The sequence below is a fragment of the Urocampus carinirostris genome, chromosome 13 (assembly GCF_059441175.1).
Source record: "Urocampus carinirostris isolate Australia breed hairy pipefish chromosome 13, RoL_Ucar_1.0, whole genome shotgun sequence".
Taxonomy (NCBI): Eukaryota; Metazoa; Chordata; class Actinopteri; order Syngnathiformes; family Syngnathidae; genus Urocampus; species Urocampus carinirostris.
In genome coordinates this window covers 26391715-26412432 of record NC_142361.1, presented here as the reverse complement: position 1 = coordinate 26412432, position 20718 = coordinate 26391715, and the positions used below count along the sequence as shown (strand labels likewise).

General features: G+C 36.7%; 1 protein-coding gene and 1 long non-coding RNA gene across 5 annotated transcripts in view; one reads left to right on the top strand and one right to left on the bottom strand.

Annotated features, from left to right (window-relative positions):
* Positions 1 to 4391, bottom strand: part of hmgcll1 (3-hydroxymethyl-3-methylglutaryl-CoA lyase like 1) — a 45708-nt gene extending 41317 nt beyond the window's left edge. For all 4 annotated transcript variants that reach the window (XM_088351965.1, XM_088351966.1, XM_088351964.1 and 1 more), the window contains exon 1: positions 4097 to 4391. In XM_088351965.1, the coding sequence (XP_088208091.1) occupies positions 4097 to 4195 (99 nt within the window). In that variant the 5' untranslated portion in view covers positions 4196 to 4391. The remainder of the gene's footprint in view (positions 1 to 4096) is intronic.
* Positions 1885 to 20718, top strand: part of LOC148354170 (uncharacterized) — an 82048-nt gene continuing 63214 nt past the window's right edge. Inside the window, exon 1 of the long non-coding RNA XR_015852570.1 lies at positions 1885 to 2016. This is a non-coding gene — a long non-coding RNA (uncharacterized LOC148354170). The remainder of the gene's footprint in view (positions 2017 to 20718) is intronic.

Genomic DNA, 20718 nt, shown 5'->3' with positions numbered 1-20718 from the left:
CTTTTTTTTCTACTGCCACATTCATAATCTGTAAAACAAGAGCGTTTACGGAGGCGTTTTCCCATATTTTATCATTTGGATTTTGAAATTTTGAATTTGAAGACCATGTTCTTGTTACGCATTAGCTCACAATCATTTTTATTGATAAATTAATGAAATACAATGAAATATCATACCTGTCAACCTGTACATTTTTGCCGTACAAAGTATGCTTATTATGCATTTTAAGACGTGTACGACGTACAAGAAAATCTGTACGGAAAAACGCAAATTTGTCAATTATGGGTACCATCCGGTATACACCCACTATCACGGCAAATCAATCAAGTCAAACGAGTTTGAGTTGTGTAGTGAAAGGAAGTCCGTCTCTTTTTAGAGAACCTGCTTTTTCGGCTCAACTCATTAAAGAGAGCGTTTTTTTTAAACGGCTCACTTGCTTTGATGCATTATATTATAAATAATTATGTTGTATAAAAGAGTTAAGAAAAAAAGGAAGTATAAAAGGAGAAAATGAAAGAAAGACTTTCATTTCATTCAAGTTTGTGGTTATCCCTTTAATCAGTATATTACAAACAATAACTTAACGCAGAAAATTAATTAATAATTTGAATAAGAAAATGTATAATTCTTCTTAATTGTTTTTGCATGTATTTTTTCTTTCTACAGTGAACGTCCAAGCTACTTAATTTTTAAACTTTTTTATAATAAACCTCATTCATGTCGAGCAACTCAGTGTCTCAAAACAAAATGTTAATAAACAATATATATGATATAACGAAACACATATACAATATAACATGTTAAACTACATAAATAAACACGTTTGAAGAAAATACGACAGTTTGTAAGGGCATGGAGCCCTGGAGCTTGACAGGTATGAAATATATTACATATATTTGAAATATATTACATACCTGTCAACTTCCACGGATCCATGCCTCGTATTTTCCCGTACAAAATACAAAATAATCGTACGTCATATATATATTTTTTTTCGGAATGATGCATGATGGGAAATCCCCAGGCAGACGCATGCGCACAGTAGCATCAAACCGCTCGCTTCGTTTGCAACGACAAAAATGATACCAAGATAGAGGCTTCCGCGGCGAACTCCTTTGACTTGATTGATATGCCTTTTCGTGATAGTCGGTGTATACAGGATGGTACTCATCACGAATTTGCGTTTTTTCGTACAGATTTCCTTGTACGTCGTACTCGTCTTAAAATGCATAAAAATGTACTTTGTACGGCAAAACTGGACAGGTTGACAGGTATGATATTAATGTTTTACTTGACTCATTCTGTATAACTTTATATCATAAATATACTTCTATTTAGTATACTATAAAAGTTGCTAAAGATAGCAATTGCTTATTGTGAAGTATCAAAATGAAAATTACGTGTTATTTCTTATTCAAATTTTGATTTGTAAAGTTTAATTTCTTCAGACGTCACAGTTTAATTTAATAACTTACGTCACACCGTTTCCATGCAACATTTCCATGCAACGATGCAATCAAAAAATCTGCCATTTTCAAATTCCTTGTATTGCACATTTATGTTTTTCTTTTTATTCGCATTAAATATCTTGCAGGAAGATTAGAACTACAACTTGTTCTTGCTTCTGTTTCTAAGATCCATGGGAACTGTAGTCCTGCTCAAATGCTGCATTTAGGATAAGTGTATCTCCAAAGTCTTGCTAAAAAAACAACAACACTTAAATCCAACGCCATCGCCACGAAAAAAAGGGGTTGAATGTAAAAAGGTAAGTAGGACAATTTCAAAACTATTTATTTCATACGACCCGAGTACTGCTACTTTAATTTGTAATAGTAATCATTTGTAAACTTCAAACTTTCCACCGTCCGCAAATGCAGCATCAAACTGCTATCAGCGGTAAAACCTAAAGCCTGGTCAGATTTTCAGGTGGCATATTTCCAAAGTTATAATGAGGGGAAAACACAAACATTCAGGTTTCAGTAACAACAATGACCGAGGAAAGCAGTTTGGATATTGGTAAGTGTGTTCACTTTTTTAGTTTTGTTATACAGCCTACCAAGATTTAAGCATGTAACATTAGTAAACGAAAAAACACAATTTCCGGTCAGCAACTTGCCCTGAAATCAAATGTGCTATTAAAACTTAAATATTTTTTTTATTCAGGCATAAATGTAGTGTTGTTGCCATTTCATGTCATAGAGTCAATAACGACCCATTAATTTCCTCCAAGTTACTCGCCTAACCAATATAGAGGCGCTCGGGTGTCACGTGACTTTTGTATCAGCTGCCATATTGGTTCACAATTGACCATGCATAAAGTAAATACAAAAGTTCCCTGACCCTTCTACTTGTATACATACAAAACCAGTACACCTGAGGCGTGTTCAGGAGAGTGAGCGATTGCTATCGCTAGCTATCGCTAGCTTCTGAACGGCCAATGATTATTGAGCGCTCGCGTGCCCGAGTAATCACGGGAGAAAGACCGCTTACTTTGATTTCCAACATGGCGTCGACAGTGCAGAAGATGGAGGATCTCACCCTGACGAGTGCTGTTGGCGATGTAATATATCGTCTTACATTGCCTGGTAATGTTTGTGAACAATGCAAGACAGGTATGACCCTTCCACTGCGTTTAGGATAACCTTAACTGTGTCAATATGCGAACTGTCGCTCATATAAGCCAACTCGCTCAAAGCAAGCTGTAGAACGAAATCCATTGTACTGTCGTCGGCCATTTTGGATCAGTAAGGCAATCACAGTGAGCGATTACAAAACGTTCAGCAGTGCGCGGCAAGCGATTAACAAGCGACTACATGTCTGATTACTCTCCTGAACACGCCTCAGGGGTTGGTAACATGTGGCTTGCAAACCATATATGTGGGCCCTTTTCATGACTACATATGGCTCAGAAATGAAATTGAAGTTGTGCAATCATTTAATATATTTTTGAATGCAGAGCTGATTGTCGCACGTGCAAACTAAATTGACCATTGAATGGTTTGGTCCAGTATATATAGGATACAGATTTAGCCCCAGTTTAAAGTCAAGGTGTCACACCAACAGACCCAGTTTTTGCTATAAACCGCTTAATAATACTTTCTATAAAAGCTTAATAAACAATGGATGTTTATTTTTTGGACACTTTTTAAAGTAAAGACATAAAAGAAGCCTTTTACCCAAAAGCTCTGGTTAAGCACCTAGAGCAATTTGATTGAGTGAACGGTAGTAATGGGCTGAGCTATGCACGGGTCATGCACACTCTTTCTCCTCGCCTCAGGGTTATACGGTTTCTGAACACAACACTGCCGGACAGATGGATTGGACGTCTGGACAGAATGGACATGATCTCATCTTCCGGCCACCCGGATCCCACACAATGCAATTTCTTTTTGTGGGGATTTGTGAAATGATAGGTCTATATGCCTCCTATTCCAAACGACATGGATAAGCTGAAGGCACGAATCATAGAAGTTTTTACAACATTAACAATTTAATGCTGTGGTGCGTTTGGCAAGAATTTGACTTGATGTGTGTCGTGTGAAAGTAGTGCTCACATTGAATATCTTTAAACATTCCATGTAAAAATGGAGCTTGCAAGCTTTCTGATTTTAAAACATTTGTTTTTGTATCCTTAATAGTTTCCAAGATACTCCATGTCAAAATGTGACAGAGTTCTGGAATCCCCTGTATTTGTTAGCTTTTCAGTAGGTTCAATTAGGTTCACTAGACCAAATGCGTCATTTTCAAACTTTTCGACATTCGATCAATACGGCCCTCGGCTTGTTGTTTCATTTTTTATTTTGCCCCTCCTTCTTTTTGATTTTGAGACCCCTGCTATGTCCCACCTATTTTGTCCGTTACTCGTCCAACAAGTATATCAGCCACAAAGATCTTTTCAATGTCAGACTTTTTATAATTCATTTCAATCAAAGTACACAAATGTAAACTCCGACATCTACAAAAACACAAACAACTAAATAAGTTAACACACACCAGGCCTAGTTCAATAGTTGCAGGGCTCAACAAAGAACCAATCAAGATGAAGTTACGTGTTTAAGCATTGGAGATGGATCAGATACAAGTGAAGGATCTTTACCTCTCCCTCCTCCAACAGCCAGCGTTTCAGCCACGGGTAGTCCTGGATCAGTTGATCGTAGCTCAGGCAGTGCTTCACCGTGGTGGGTAGGTTTCCCATCCGAAGGCCCGCCGTCTCTGCTTATCCACTTCCTGAGACGCAGCAGCCTTACCGCCTGTTGTCCAGAAGCTAATAAAGCTAATGGAAGCCTCCAGATCAATATTCTGGGATGATGCAAGGCCTCACTTAGTGAGATGGAATTAGAGGGCTGTCCCTGACTAGGGAGGATGATTCAGCAGTTGCCATGGCAGCCAACTCCGAGATGGGAAGGGATCAAAACAGAGATGCGTGAGGAGGAGGGAGCAGGGAAGCATTAGCATGAAGAAAAACTGAAGAGGCTGAGCTTTATACTTACGTCTGGAAAATTCTGGTTATCCATTCAGGAATAAAGTTGATTCAATATTCTTGCTAGTAGTTGTCTTTACCCAGCGTAGGCACTGTTTACTTAGTCTTTGTTATTTTGTTATCTTAAAAAGAATAGTGTTGGTGTTTCAAGGAAAATAAAATGGTTAAATACCCAAATGTCATTGAAACAGAACAAATAGAATTTATAAATTCTAATTCTGAATCCTAATCTCCATTCTAAATAGATGAGAATATAATTGTCTCTATTGTAATTGATTACAACGTAGTGTACATTGTTCACAACGGGATTAGACGTGGCACTCTCGGATAAACTTGCTGCGCTAGCGCAAGCCACCAATGTGCTCCGGACTTGGCATAAAGCCGTTGATTTTCCGTGCTTTTTATTGTTTAAGGCTGAAACAATTAGTTGACATTGGGAAAAAAAAAGATAATTGAGGCAAAAATCGATAATCGAGTAGACTGACAGAGACTTCAATGATGATTTCAGCCAGAAGATGGCGTCAGCAAGTACAATATTTTGAAGTTACGGACACCACCTCATGGCATCATGTCAAACACATGTTTTATGAGGAATTCCTGTATAATGACAATATTACAACTTTTTTATTTTTTCAACGATTTTGAAGACTAACCCTTGGAGTCATTTTTGATCCCAATTATTCATCCAGGGGTTATTGTTAGTGACACTGCTATCATACTGTTGAGAAGAAAATACATCCGTATGATTTCACCAGTCAGTGGTATTTTTGCAGTCTCCAAATGGCCACTTCTGGAAACGCCTAGACATACCCTTGTAAAAATGTGCAAAATACTAATGTTTAGTTTTTCAGATTGTTATCCAATTTGACCTGGGAGCAGGTAAGGTTCCATGCCTACCATGTGTGTGTGTTCCAACATAGATTGTTCAATGTTAGTAGAATTTGCAGGTATTATTTCAGTTGTAGACAAAACTTCACAGTGTTACCTTTCATAAGAGCCCAAAACTGTCCAGAATTTCCAAACGGTTCAACAACAGCATTTAATTTACTTTGGATACGCCTTGGATTGGAACTTTAGGCGAATTGTACAGGGAACAGTAAGGGCTTAAGTTAATTTAAGTCATGTTGGTTGGATTGACATTTTTATTTTAAGAGATATTTAAGTTTTTATGTACCTTTTTATACGAGTTACTGCTAAGCTGAATTTTATTTCCTGCACTGTTAGTTTTTGGTTTAAGTGAAGGATTAGTCATTTTAGTTTAAATTACAATTTACCAGTAAAGGTTTCAGAGAGCTATTAAAGTTGTATTTGAATTTATAACTCTTATCCTTTGTTTCTTTTTGAACTAATACATTTTCGTATGCCTTTTATATACTTTTAAAGCAAATGAATATCGGCTCCAAATATCTGTTATTGACTTTCTTTTTTTACTAATAATCTGTATCGGCCCTAAATACCCCATATCGGTCAATTACCTTACTTTGCTGTTGATCACTGAATGTACTTTACACAATGCACATGATGTTTGTTTTATTTAATATTCTTTTGCTTCTCATGAACCCGTTCTTGGTTCACAGGGATACAAAATGACTATTGTATTTTGTTTGATTATTTATTTAAATTAATAATTATCAGATTATAAGACTAATCATTTCAATTGTCGGTGACTAGTCGAATTAGTCGCTTAAATTCTTAAATATTGTAGTATCTTTTCAACTTTTGCTACTAATCTTCCTAAGTTTATGTAGTACACAACAAACACTTCTTCCTTACCACTCTTGGTATTAATTGCATTCATGGTAATGGAAACCTTTAATTCATTGCTTTCTTTACCAAAATGGCCAACTCACCTTGGTGATGGAATAACACGATTAGGCGAACATTTGCCTGGTGAAAAAGCAAGGCTTCACGGAAACAAGCTGCTTTGATTGATCCCCCGTGACCGAAACATTTGAGCGCTTTCCGTAGCCAGACGTGCCACCACTGCCAATGTCAACTGCATGGTGTAATAAAATCCCTTGTTAAGTCAGGTCAACATTCACCGGAGAAAGAAGCAGTCTTCTGAAGCCAGCTGTTAACAATAGAGAGTCTTAATGAAGTCCTTGCATTCAACCATCTCGCCTAACTCAAGGAGAGACCCCAAAGTCCCTCTCAGGGGATCGGGGCCGCTCGTGGTCTGCTAGCTGAAGCTGACCTCAAGGTTGATGGCTATCTGTTGGGACTCCGACTAAAAAGGGCTTAATTTCCCTTCATCTTATACCTGCATTGCTTTTAATTTTGCATGTCGTTTTTTTTTTATCGTTGCCGGCTCTTGTTAAGTGTACTGCTCAGTGCTTTTTGTGCATCAGCATTATGAATTTATTTATTGTCATTGAATACAACGTAAGGAAGTAGAGTCATGCTTTCACAAATATAGTGTAAACGCCAACCTAAACCCCCCAAAAAAAGAAGTTTATTCAAGCGTGTATAAGAAATGCTCGTACAAAGATCCCTAGTTTTTTTTGCAGTTAATGGGACCAGAAGTAGCCGCAAAAAGTTAAAATCCGCGAAGTAGCGTTGGTCCTTCATCAAGTGCCTTTAGGGTTAAAATTACCTCGAAATGACGTCATTACCAACTTGGACTTTACGACAAAACAACAACTATGGACCCAATGACAATCTATGGAGCGCCCGGTGGTGATCTGTCGTTTCTCTACGCTCTTCAGACTTTCTTAAAGTCTGATTTAATTGGTAAATTTATTTTCAATGTAGCGATCGGCTATAAGCTAGCTGAGGCTGTAGCAGTGCGCCGGGTTTATTTGTATTCGGAGACGTAGACTGCAAATGCCCTCCCCGGCTGTTTGACAGACAGCATACTCGAGCCTATCACAGTCGCTCACACATACAGTCATTCCCACCCAATACAAGCACACACAATCTGTCATGATTACTCATTGCCCTCACCTGTGCTCGCTCGTTTGGTGCCAGCTGCTGCTCGTTGCCTGATTGGTTCCCCTCCTATTTAAATTCAGTACTCAATTCACTCCTTGTCAGTCAGTCAGCGAACCTCCGCATACGCAAAGCAAGCACTATTTCACTCTGACTCCCGTCTGTCCCGTCCTCGCCTGTATCCTGCTCATCCGTCCCTGACTTCCCGATCTCCCACTCCGGCTACTTCACCCGTTTTGTCCATCGACCACGCTCCGATCTCCCGCTCCGGCTACTTGGCCTGTTTTTGCACATGGACCAAGCTCCGATCGCCCGTCCCTGCAACTACACTCGTTTCCGCATTCGACCACCCGTTGATCCTGATAGCTCTTTGCTCCTCCTGCCCAACGAGCACCGGATTGCTGTTGTTTGTTTCCCCGCATCTGACTTTCTCGATTCTCTTATAAAGCTTTGTGTGAAACGTTACGCAATTGGGTCTACCATCTGTTCTGTTTCTGACACAATCGGCCCCCGGACAGCACTTATTCTGTGCTCTCTCTGACCACAATAAACGATACGTTAACATATTTTAGTAATAAATAATACAACTATTATTAGTTAGAAGTGGATGTTTTGAAATCAAGTGAAACTCGTGTTTTTTTATTGACATGAGCCTTTAACAAACAGAAAATTGCAAGATATTTAATTTCACAAATTTATAAGTTTTGGATTAAGGTATTTGCTTTCGATACTGTTTTAGATTGATAGATAGATACTTTATTCATCCCCGTAGGGAAATTCACACTTAGAGCAGTATCCTTGTGTTGAAAAATAAAATAATAAAATAAAGATATAGAATACAAAAATACCCAATATAACGTTTTGCTATAGAGTATTTAAATAGTGCTACGGAAAATACACGCTGTAATAAAAATAGGGTAATAATGCATATGTGGGGGTGGGGTTTAATGTTAAAGAGCCTCATGGCATGAGGAAGAAATGATCTCAGATTTTTTAACCAGGAGTGAGCAAGTTTTTAAGTCGTGGTACACATTGAGTAAAAAAAATTGGCCTAATACATCGATTAGTTTTCTTTGTATCTGGCGATACAGAACCTCGATCTTATACTTTGGCAAAGAATGACGAAAAAAATATGTCTAATACGTATTTAAGGATGAATATACATGAATAAGTATACATGAATACTTTTATATATAAATGTTACATTTCATTTTTCATAACTTTTTTTAATAAAGCATCTTATAAAATTGGTTTCGAAGGAAGGTATTATGTTATGTCCCCTTTTTAAGCATGAATTTTAATGAAAAAACTCAAAAGACATCTTGATTGACAAAATATGTGGAGATACAGTAAAATGCACAATTAAGGAAAAACCCTTTCATCATTTGTATGTACACAAATGTTTTGGTACAAAAAATTGAAAATATGTTTTCCATCAAGGAAGTAGCATAAAGACATACTGGGTACAAGAGTGGTACCCAAACAACAAAAATGTTTTAATTTGTCGTATATATTTTTTAACTTTCTGTTAAGCAGACATGATTAAAAAGCCTGGTGGGCCGTAGTACTGGTTTAGACCTTCATCCATGAACCTAGCAAAAGAAAAGCTTGTGAAAAGCCCTTTCCTCTATTCATTCCGCCATGATTAATTAGTTATTAGTACAGTAAATTATAACAATATGTTGGTCTACCGCATACTTCAAAATGTTAGATTTTAACGACTGGACTGCATCAGTCGCTGAAGCCTGACAGTCCTTTTCACGTTTCTTTTTCGAGGAAAGTCGGCAGTTGGGATTTATCTTGACAAATACCAGCTGCAGCAAGTCACTTGAAACGATTGGCCTTCCGGGGCTTTCGGGAATGAATGCAATGCACATGTGTTCAAAACCAGAGTCAGGTTTTTAAAGCGGGAAAAGTTGTGACATTCAGTAAAAGAAGGGGATTTAATAAGTGCATCGCTTATTGTTTTTTTGCTATGACATTGAAAAATCATGTAAACTTTGGCTCAGAAACTCTTGTTATGAGTTTGCCTTTCCTTAGTACTAAAGTGAATTTGAGAAATGCAAAAAAACCTTTTTGATTGAAGTACAAAACTGACCGATAAGGGAACTGACATTTTTAATGAGTACACATGGCTCGTAGATAAAATTTGAATGTAGCACTTTTCTCTACAGCGATTCGAAGTCATACTGTTAGACCTTGGTTTTGGTACATGTTAAGCTGCAGTAACACTGAAGTTTAACTAGATTCAGTCCTGTATATGTAGGGCACATTCTTAACTACAGTTTACAGTCAGGATGTCTCAACATTAAACCCCGTTCTGGCAGTAGGTTTCTAAGAAAACATTTAAATGGAAGCTCATCAAAGAATATATGTCCACTGTCGAGATACTTCATGAAAAAACTCCACAGTCAACACTCAAAACACCAGAAAACCACAAACCGCACGGAACTCCTTTCGCTCTCTCGCTTAGAGCACTGAAGGTAACTACGACGATATCCTTAACGTTTGCATTATTTTTTGACATTTTTACAAAATAACTTTGCATCTTGTTTTGAAACCATTACTAAGGACAAAAATGACAGTCAAAATGAGCTTCAACACTGTTTGGCCCCTCTTCATGGCACTATACAACATCAACAATAATTTGTTTTGCATGCTCAAAAATGTATACATTTCAACCTTTGTAGTATTATATGTAGAGTTATTTCTCCAAGATGCCTGTCTGCTATTGTTGTGCGTCATGTAAAATGCTGGTCTGCCATTGGTTTGCTTCACGACGTGAGAAAAATGCAGATGTAATTGGCTGAACTACCCCCCACAGTGGTATCTTCACTCAGTTCATAATATCGTGTGCCTTGTAAAGACGTTGCGAGTCGCAATACAATACTGCATTTTTTGTACTGTATTCATCCATTGGGGCTCAGGAGGTAGAGTGCTCGTCTTGTGATCAAGAGATCGCAGGTTTGATTCCCGGCTCCTCCGTGTTATATGTCAAAGTGTCCTTGGGCGAGACACTGAATCCCTAATGCCCCCAATAAGCAGTTAGGCGCCTTGCATGGCTACATGGCCGCTACTGGTGTGTGTGTGTGTTTGAATGGGTAAGTGTGAAGCACATTGTAAAGCGCTTTGGGAGGTCTTTATTGACTTGAAAAGCGCCATATAAATGCAGACTGTTTACATTCACTCTGTCTAAATCTTTTGTGGAATAAATGTATATACAGTAACACCCCCGGGATACGGTGTCCCCACCTTGAGACAGTTTTTATGTACTGTGTGGAATAAGATGTTTTTTGGGTCCCTCATTATGGCATTTTCTTAACTATACGACATCAACAACAAATTATTTATCATGCCCAAAACAAATAAGAAATAAAAAAGCTTTGAGGTGTTGATACATATAACAAGTTACATTTCTAGGATGCCTGTCTGCTATTGATCGACCTCATATAAAATGTTCGTGTCAATGGTCAGTGTCATGATGACAATACAGATATGGTTTTGTCTAAATTACCTTACGCAATGATTTCTGTATATTCATTCAGTTCAAAATTTCGTGTGCTTTGAAAAGACGTTGGGTGTCAGTGATACAATATTGTATGTAAAGTACTGTATTCACTTAGGTCTCAACGCTTGCAGTGATGATTTGTCATGTATATTTATGTTAACTATTGAAACTTATACAGGCATATTACACATAAGTAGTACTTACTGTGTACTATTTATATATCTTAATGTTTTTATACTGGGTACTGGGGATTTCGAATGTATTTTCTATGCATGACCACTGACTATCACCCGACATTGGGCAATTTCTCTTTGCGATCCCCACCTCAGAATGCATTAAGGTTGTACCCGGAGGGGCTACTATAATTCCAAAATGCAGAAATATTTTGGTGAGGCTTCTTATATTACTGCTGGGTGTCCACACGTCAATCAAATCTCGATTGTTTAAATTCAACTCCATTGTGGTCATTGGTCAAGGCAAGAAGTATAAGAACATGTCATTGTCTAAAAATACCTTGGACTTCACTGCACATTTTTTTTATATTTTAACTGAAATAGTAGACCAAAAATGAAGCCAGATGTTTAAACTACTGCTTTTCTGTGGACAGGTTCCTACATGAAATGATGATAGTAGCTTGGAACTGGTGGGCAACCTATTGTAGCAACCTTTAATTTTGCACACTTAAAAATATAATTTTCACGACAAAATTCAACATAACAGTTTTCATTGTTTATTTTTAATTCATCCTTCCATCTAATGAGATGAAACTCGTTAAAATGATAACACAACAATAACTCATTTTACATAATTAAACTTGAAGAACACACTGAAGAGGTTGTTCATTAAGAGAAAGCACTGCTTGGAAATATGTCAAGTGTTTTCCCTCCCATTCAATTTCCATTATAAGCATGTAGGTCATTTAAATTAAAATGAAAAGCCTTGCTTGTAATGTCTTTCCTGGAAAGTCTCCCTTGTTTGGCCAAAATTTCCACAGTTAACCTTGGAGACCCCATGTGTGTTACGCATTATCTTCTCAAGAAAGAGCACCATGTTAAGTTTATTACCAAAAAGCAACTAAACTTTATTAAGTTTATATTATGTCTATATCAGGGGTGCTTGGTCTTTTTTAGTGTGCGAGCTATTTAAAAAAAGACAATGTTAAATTTATCTCCCCACCATGGAAATGCAATAAATATAATCTCTTGCTATATCTCTGTTTACTTATCGAGGTTTTGCTAGTAAGCCGATTTTTTTCGTGCATTTTGTCCTGCATTCTGATGAGCTAAACAGACGAAGATGCTATCTATTGCCAACTGTCTGGCTTCTCCACGTGCTAATCTTACTCTGCCACATGAATGTCTTTGATGCCTGGAAAATTGGGTTTGTTCTTGAGTAAGAAATAAATACATCAATCAAAGGTTTTTATTTTGCTGGTTTTGACTTTTACAGGACATTTATGGATCCGATCCCATGAAAAAAGAGGGATTACTGTACATTTTCATCTTTTAACAATTCTTTTGAGGATTTTTGGTACATACAATTTATATTGATGTACTGTATTTTCTGGTCTATAAGTCTCACCTAAATACGAAAATATTTCCAGAAATTCCGGTGTGCCCCTTTTAATCTGGTGTGCCTTATAGACCGGAAAATACGGCAAATACAATTGGATATGCATAATTTAATTAAATACTACTACATATGGTAACTAATGATTAATACATGTATTCATTTTTTTTAATATTCCTAAAAAAAATAAAAATAAACTGAGCCAACAATGTCAACTAAGCGTGCTAATCATCCAACTACAGAAACATGTTGATAGTTATTTTAGTTTGGGAAAAAAATCTAAAACAAAGGGGGACTTAACCTATTTAAAGAAGAAATCAGTCAAGCATTTCATGGACATGTGTATTTGAAAAATCAAATGACATGGATATAATAAATAAACCAATAATTCCGCACAGTTCTCAAAATACACACTTGTTGATGCCAAAATAAATGAGGCTCATAACTAAGCAAACTGATTATTTAGGTGTGCTCGCAGGCAGGGTTGGGTAGGGTTACTTTAACTTGATTACTTTTGGATTACTCCAATACCAAATATGCTAATAAAAGACAAAAGAAACTAAATATGAATAAAATTATGACTCACAACACGTGGTAAGCTTTCTCTCCTGGCTTTGATCTCTTTGATCTCTGGCAAAACTAACATAAAATGCGACAGAAACAAAATGAAAATAAATCCAAACAGCTTGCCAACATCACTTTTGCCGTTCCATGTATTCCGTTACTCCCCAAGCCTGCACAAAATTTAGTAATTTTATTCATATTTAGTGAAATGAAATGATGAAATGATCTGCATTTATATAGCGCTTTTCAAGTCAATGACTTCCCAAAGCGCTTTACAATGTGCTCCACATTTCCCAATAGCGGCCTTGCAGCCATCTAAGGCGCTAACCTGCTTATTGGGGGTATTAGGGGTTCAGTGTCTTACCCAAGGACACTTCGACATGTAACACGGGCGAGCCGGGATTCGAACTGCGATCCCTTGATCCCAAGACGAGCGCTCTACCTCCTGAGCTACTGCCGCCCCTAATAGTTTCTTATGTCTTTTATTAGCATTTTTGGTATTGGAGTAATCCAAAAGTAATTGAAAGTAATCCAGTTAAAGTAACCCTACCCAACCCTGCTCGTAAGTTATAATACAGCAGAACTGTATTTTTTACATTTTTAACGTTCCTGTACAATTAGCCTAAAATAGTTTTACCTGGTTATATCAGTATCAGAAATGATGAAATGATCTGCATTTATATAGCGCTTTTCAAGTCATTTTAGTTTCTTTTGTCTTTTATTAGCATATTTGGTGTTGGAGTAATCCAAAAGTAATTGAAAGTAATCAAGTTAAAGTAACCCTACCCAACCCCGGGCATGACATATTTCAGTGATTGGTGACATCCTACAGACATGTATTTGTTTATCAAAACTCCAGCGGAGTGAAATAATTTATTATCTTTTTTACCATCAAATTGTTTTTTTGTCAATATTGATCCAAAACATTCCACTAGTCTAACAATAAAGACTTCAATGCAGAAATTGGGTTAAAACTTTGTATCTGAAATTTAAGAATGTCGACAGAAAAGGTGGAAAAGAACTGTTGAATTTTGGATTAAACATCTTTTAACGAACAAAATTATAAGCATTGGTCCTTTTTTTTTCCCTCTCATTTCACATTTCAATCACCAAATTTTATGTTTAGTTTGAAAAGCTTCCGTTCTTGTGATAACTAAAACCTTGAAATCAAAACAACATTATTGTGAAGGAGTGTGAGGAGGAAAAAAAAATCAATGAAGCCACTTTATTATTTTTTGCTCCATTCTGGTGTGGTGGTGTGGAAAAGTGCACTTAAAAACGAAAGAGCGGGTAAACAAAAAAAATTCATGTTCTTCAATCAACTGCAAATAAATGATGGAATCGCAGAGGAAGTGAGTGAAATGACCTTCAATCTACAGACAAAACAAAATCATCCTCTCAGCTCTTGCTGTGGACCAACAATTAATACAAATAATTACCAAAATCATTCTACTGCCAAGTACAATGTCTAATCTGCAAGGCCTGACGTTGCAATTATTTTCTCGGAATAACATGCACATATTCAGCCTTTTTCGTTATTAGTTTGTTTTAGTTCCCCAGACGTCCAAGTAAATTTAAAATCAAATCGTACACGAATGATGCCGTAGGTTATCTTCCAGGGGCGCTGGCTTTCAAAGATAAACGGAAACAACACATCAACTCTGCATATTCTTTCGCGACCGCTGGTTATCGCGCACACGCTGGCGGCAACTAAAACCCGAGCGTGTTTAAGCATCGCTCCCCCCTGAGAGGACACATTCCTTGTCATACCAAACATCGTGTAAAAATGTGACCCAGGGGGGGACTGATTGAGCTGCTCGGAAGCCACCGGCCACCCACCAAAGACAAATAAGGAGAACCATATGTGTCCGGTAGTACTGGGTAAACTGCACAACATTTTTATTAGATACAGTTTCACTAGCCTTCTTCGTGGACTGCGAGGTGACACTGTGAAAATAAACTCACGGTTACAAAAAGAAAATAAGGTTAACAGGTCCCGAATCAATGAAACTGGGGTCCTTAAAAAAAACTCAACTGTGTTATGAAAACCAAGTGCCTTGGGGGCTATCCTCTATGCTTATCACATATTTGGGGATACTCAAGTTTTTTAACATTAAACAATATTTGCAAGCAAACAACGAAACAGGGTGTGGACGGGTGCTTGAAATCCTTGAAAATGTTTGAATTTTAATGTTGAGATTTCATGAAGATGGTTGATTTTTGCATAAAGTGCTTGAAAATGCTGGAAATCGTTGCCATTGCCATGTTTCTTGGCAGTCTGACTCCATAAAACACACATTATATGAAGATTATTTTTTTTTAAGTGCATGATAATGACACCGGCACACCTGCTCTGGTTGCTCTGCATTATGGCGTTGTCATGTGAAGCGTAAGCGCCCCCTACTGGGCACACCCAAGAGGACAACTCTACATAGGAAACCCTTTTTTGGCGGCTTGGCTCACTGAAATACTTTTTATTCACAGATCTCCCAAAAATAATTTTATGAAATTCATAATGATTTTACCTCTTTACACACTGAATAGATTTAAATTCGAACAATATGCAAATAAAATAAAAATATTTATGATTCCATTTTAGGGTTAGGTTTGAGATCGTCTGTAAAACACACAAAATTATGAATATAAATAAGTAAAACAAAGAGCAAACGATTGATTGAATGCGCTCTGCTTCGGAGCAATCAATATAATTAAAATTAGTCCAAATTTGGCTTGTTTTTCTGCATTCTATACATACAGTATTTTCTTTTCTTTTTTGTCTTCCGTATTGAACTCAATTATTACCCAACCCCTTTCCGTGTGACGTAAAAATGCTGCGCGTGCATTATTGAAGCGAAATGGCAGAATTCATGTCCGTTTATAGCAGCCAATTGACACGAAAAGTTCATAAATTATAGATGGGAACATCTCATAGTAGCAATGAGTATGTGCTAGCAGCAAGAAAGCAAAATGTTTTTAAGCTTCAATGTCAACCCCAACAAAAGCTCTTTTGATGCTGGATTTCTTCCTTTGAAGTTACTGGAAAAAATTTAAAAAATGGCCTTAAAAGTGTCTTAAAAATTGCTTGAATTTGGCCATGAAAAGGTTTACGAACCCTGATGAATGTTAAAGGTGAGGTGTGCCGTTTGAGGTGTCCTTAAAAAGTTGAGAATAAAATATTTCCTCTAAAAAGTATGTGTTAACAATGCCCAACTAAGTTCAAAGAGCCTTTAATTACAAACATTTACAGAACGCCTATCTGCTTTTATTTTACTTTTATCAGAGCTTTTCGGGACCCGCAACACATTAGAAAGCAAGAAAGGGCGAGGGGGTTGGAGAGGGATTTCATGTTTGTCCTCACGTTTTTTGTTAGTGTAGCATGAAAATGGAAATGCACATACATGCACGCGCCACACAATCAGCTTGACAGAGGCTGCAATGATGAATTAAGCCAGAAAATGCCGTCAGCAAGTAGAAAATATCAAAACTCCGTACAGCACCTTTAACAATTGAAGTGAAATAAGTTGATTGTTTTGGAAAACAAAATCCCAAGTGAATTTCTTTTTTTTTCTTTATGCATGTTTTTTATTGCACAACTTTATTGCAAAAAGGTTGCATTTAAGTCCCTTTAAATTTAGAATAAATTGAAATGTTGATAAATTAGAAAAAATGCACGTAAAACTAGTAAAAACTAAAATTAGAGCATTACTCGCGTTGAAACCTGAAACCATTTTTGTGTGGCATTTCTCTTTATGGTGGGGTCATTCACCTCTAGAGTGACCTACCTGATTGCCTGTAAAATATTGTGCTGAATCAATAAAACTAAAAACGCAGAGTCAACTTTTTGGGTAGTTTTCACATCTAGGGTAACCTACTTGACCGCCGATAAAAGATGCTGTTAACATTCAATGTCCTTCTGGCCTTAGAGTGTGAAATGTCTTTCTGGAAAAAAATGCCAAGTCAGCTAAATCAAAAGCGCTGAGTTGACTATTATTGGCTTTTTAAAAACCTTTCTACAGTATATTTTGTTTTTATAGTCTAAATTCAGATCAATTTTAGTTTTGCAATGTATAAATATACACGAGTCAAGTCATGTTTATTTTTTCAACCCGTAACTATTGGAAATCACAAATAGCTTTACAGACCATTATTACACCATCCACTGATTTATTAGGGCAAGGAAATTTTCAAAAACCTCAGCATGAGCTGAATAAAGAGACAGTACACAGGTTGCAGATGGAAGCGCAGACAGCAGAGGATTCCACAGCATCTCAATTTCATGGAGATTTCTATCCACTAAAGAGGGCATTACAGTCGTTAAGGGCTGAGATAATGACCAATCACAGTTCACCTTCTTTTTTTTTTAGGTTTTGTCATGTGACTGAATTTGGCATGCTGAGTTTGAATTGGTCAATAGCTGTGTAACTGTGAACCCAGGACCAAATGGCAGTCCACAGGGGGATTTTTGAGTTCCACAAAACAAAAAACAAACTAATAACAAAATATCTGAACTGGGAAAAGAGTCTCCTTTGAATTATTCTCTTATTTCTTTGTCCCTAATTTGTTATTTAGATCAGTTGATTGCATTTCATTTTATCATTCGTTATCTGTTGTGTACAAAAGCCAATGCACGTTACTTTATCATTAAACCTGAGTTGTACAAGCACTTAAAAAAACGGTTGCATTCTTTCACAACAAAATAGCCACGAACAATGTTCCCTCTAATTTTCCACGGGCCTGAGTGTTCACACAAAGTCGGTGAGCAACGCTTGAAACAACAGTGAGCAACAGCAACCCCAAGTGTGGCAACTAAATCAATATCAAACATGTCCAAAACTTGACAGCACGTTACATTTTGCTGAGTTTCCGGCAATGCAAAATTATTTTTCACTTTTGAATGAATTGACTAATGTACGATTGCAAAGGTTGTAGGGCCTACAAACGTCATTTGTTTTTACAATTCTTTCACCAGATTTCTATTTCTTTTAATCCTGGTATCTTTTGTTGCATAATACTAACATTTTGGGGGGCTTATTTAGTCGGTTGCACGATACAGAACTGTATTTATTTACATTCTTTTAGTGGAAGTACAATGTTGGCAACAAGATTAACTTGATATAATTGGAAATTATTTGAATGCAACACAAACATTTTCCCTTTTTCCCTGTTTTTTTCTCCTTTTTAAAATTCCTTTTTTTAAAAAAAATCTCATTGTGTTTATTTTTTCCCTAGCTGTTCCTTTTTTCTTGCTTTTTTGTTCTCTACTACATTTTTTCCCTTTATTTGTTTTTTTCTTTTCTTCTTGCATTTTTTTCTGAAATTTTCCTGCTCTTTTTTTCTCTTTTTCTCTTCTTTTGTTTCGTTTTTTTTCTCAGCTTTTCACTACTTTTTCATTTTGGTATTTTTTTCTGTTTTGTTCAATTTGCTAATAGCTAAAATTGTCTTTTGCTACTCCAAGCATATTAAAACGTTTTTATTAGACTTGAAATATCGCTGAATTGCACAGAATCCGTGATATTAAACAGTAAATTCTATTATGACCTTGTGGATGTAAACTTACTTAGGCAACGTTTCGCAAGAATGCAAAATCAACCTTTTAGCCAAGAGTTAGCAGGTGGGCTCTTCTATTCAGTAAATGTCAACAGTCCGCATAACATCTGGGCAGGCAAACCACTGCTTTTAATTAGGCGCAATACAGTCTCTCAATGTTCCAGCATATCCGAAAAAGTGCGGAGGCAGGGGGGAGGATGCGAATAAGCGGCGCAACAGTACGTGATCTGTATTTTTCGTTGGTCAACACAGTTGTGTCAACAAATGCTAATTCTTTACCTTATCCTCATTTCCATGACCTGTTTAAAATCCTGATTTGTTTTCCTTTGGAGGGGGTTACATTTGGGATCCTAGCAATTAAAACTTTTGTCAGTCTACAAGCACTACCTTGTAGACATTGCCTATCCTAATATTATTTTATATCTTACTGTATCTCTTTTTACTACATGTTTGTCTCAGAGTACTGCATTTAATTATGTTTTGAACAATACCCATTAGCATATTTATTTGTATGTAACGCACACTCATGTATAAAACACATCCCTAATTTTGTCTTACTTTTTCTCAGCTCGAATTAAGCATTGTAAGTGACAAAATGTTGAATACATTATTATTAACAACATAAACTGTGAACACGATACAAAAATAATAGTCCTTCGAAGTCCAATTCATCAGTAGATATGCAAAGAGTTGTTTCCATCACCAAGCTTTTTTGCGTTTATATCTTTTCAGGATGATGGGACGTGACAATGAAATTAATGGTAGTGCCTTTTCATATGTCATGTACATAATTGGCAGTCTTGTGGTTGAGATTTGGCGCTTTCACCTCCTTGACCCGGTTTTGATTACTGTTGCATCAAATGGTTTGTGATCGTGGGTAGCAATATTTTTGACTAATCAATTATTGCATGAATGCGGTAACAGACTACTGTGGAACCTTGCGTGTAATGTTCACATAACATTTGAGTTATTTTTTAGGTAAAAGAAATGTGCATTATAATCGAATAAATACGGTATATTGTTGTCAATGACATTTCTAATAAATACATTTCTTGACAATTCTAACAATTTTAACTATCTCCACAGTTGGGAAACAACACAGCAAGGTTTACAAACACAGCTTTCCTTCCAAATCCTGTATTTCAGCCATAATGTTAAAATGATTCTGTAATACTTTATAATCCCTTTTTTTCTGACTGGCAGCCTCCACACCATCTCACATTTGTGGTTTAAGTAGCCTGGAGGTAAACAGAAAGCTTTTTTAAATGCTACCGTAGCCACATACCTAAATGCAAACCAAGTGTTTATTTAGAAATCAGAATTAATAGACCAGCACCGGTGTGCAAACTTCTACATATTGAATTACCGGTAAGGCAAAGAATCGGCTCACTGGAAAAGAGAAATATACACAAAATCCTATATATAGCTATAGCTTCAGGCAAAATTGTTCCAGCTCTCTGAAGAGAATAAATGAACGGTGCAGCAATTAATGGGTCATTAGTTCGACCCGATCGTTGTGCAAATGGTTGACTTAGTGGAAGTGAATATAATGAGAAGCTTAATGACTGTATTTTTTCATAAAGTGAGTATAAGTCAATTGCACTGGGTATTAAAAAAGGTCATCCATATCTTATGTAACATTGAAAGTTGTTTGGAACCAAAGTGAGAATTGTTGCCATTTTGGTCTGCTGCAATCTCATAATGAAAACCCCTAATGACTCAGAGTTAACTAAACTATCTCTGGGAACAAAACTTTTAGTATTTTTAGTCTGCTGACACTATTAAGTACATAAGGGATGGTAAACTGCGAGGCTGTTGGTCCATTTGAACCCCAACAACACTCTGGTGGCCTCTTACTTGATTTTGTTTAGCAAAAACTGAATAACAGTACATTCCTAAATGCCTAATCTGCAATTATGTGATGTGCCAAACCATGAGTATGCAGGGGTAAACTGTGTTTTTTATTACAATATCACCATCCACCACTAGATGATAGTAATGATGACAGTCATGTCTTGATTGTACTTATTGCAGATCCTAGATATCGTTGTTGGTTATGTTCCAAAAAGAATCAGTAAATTATTTTTATTATTATACAATTAAATAATTATACGTTGAATCC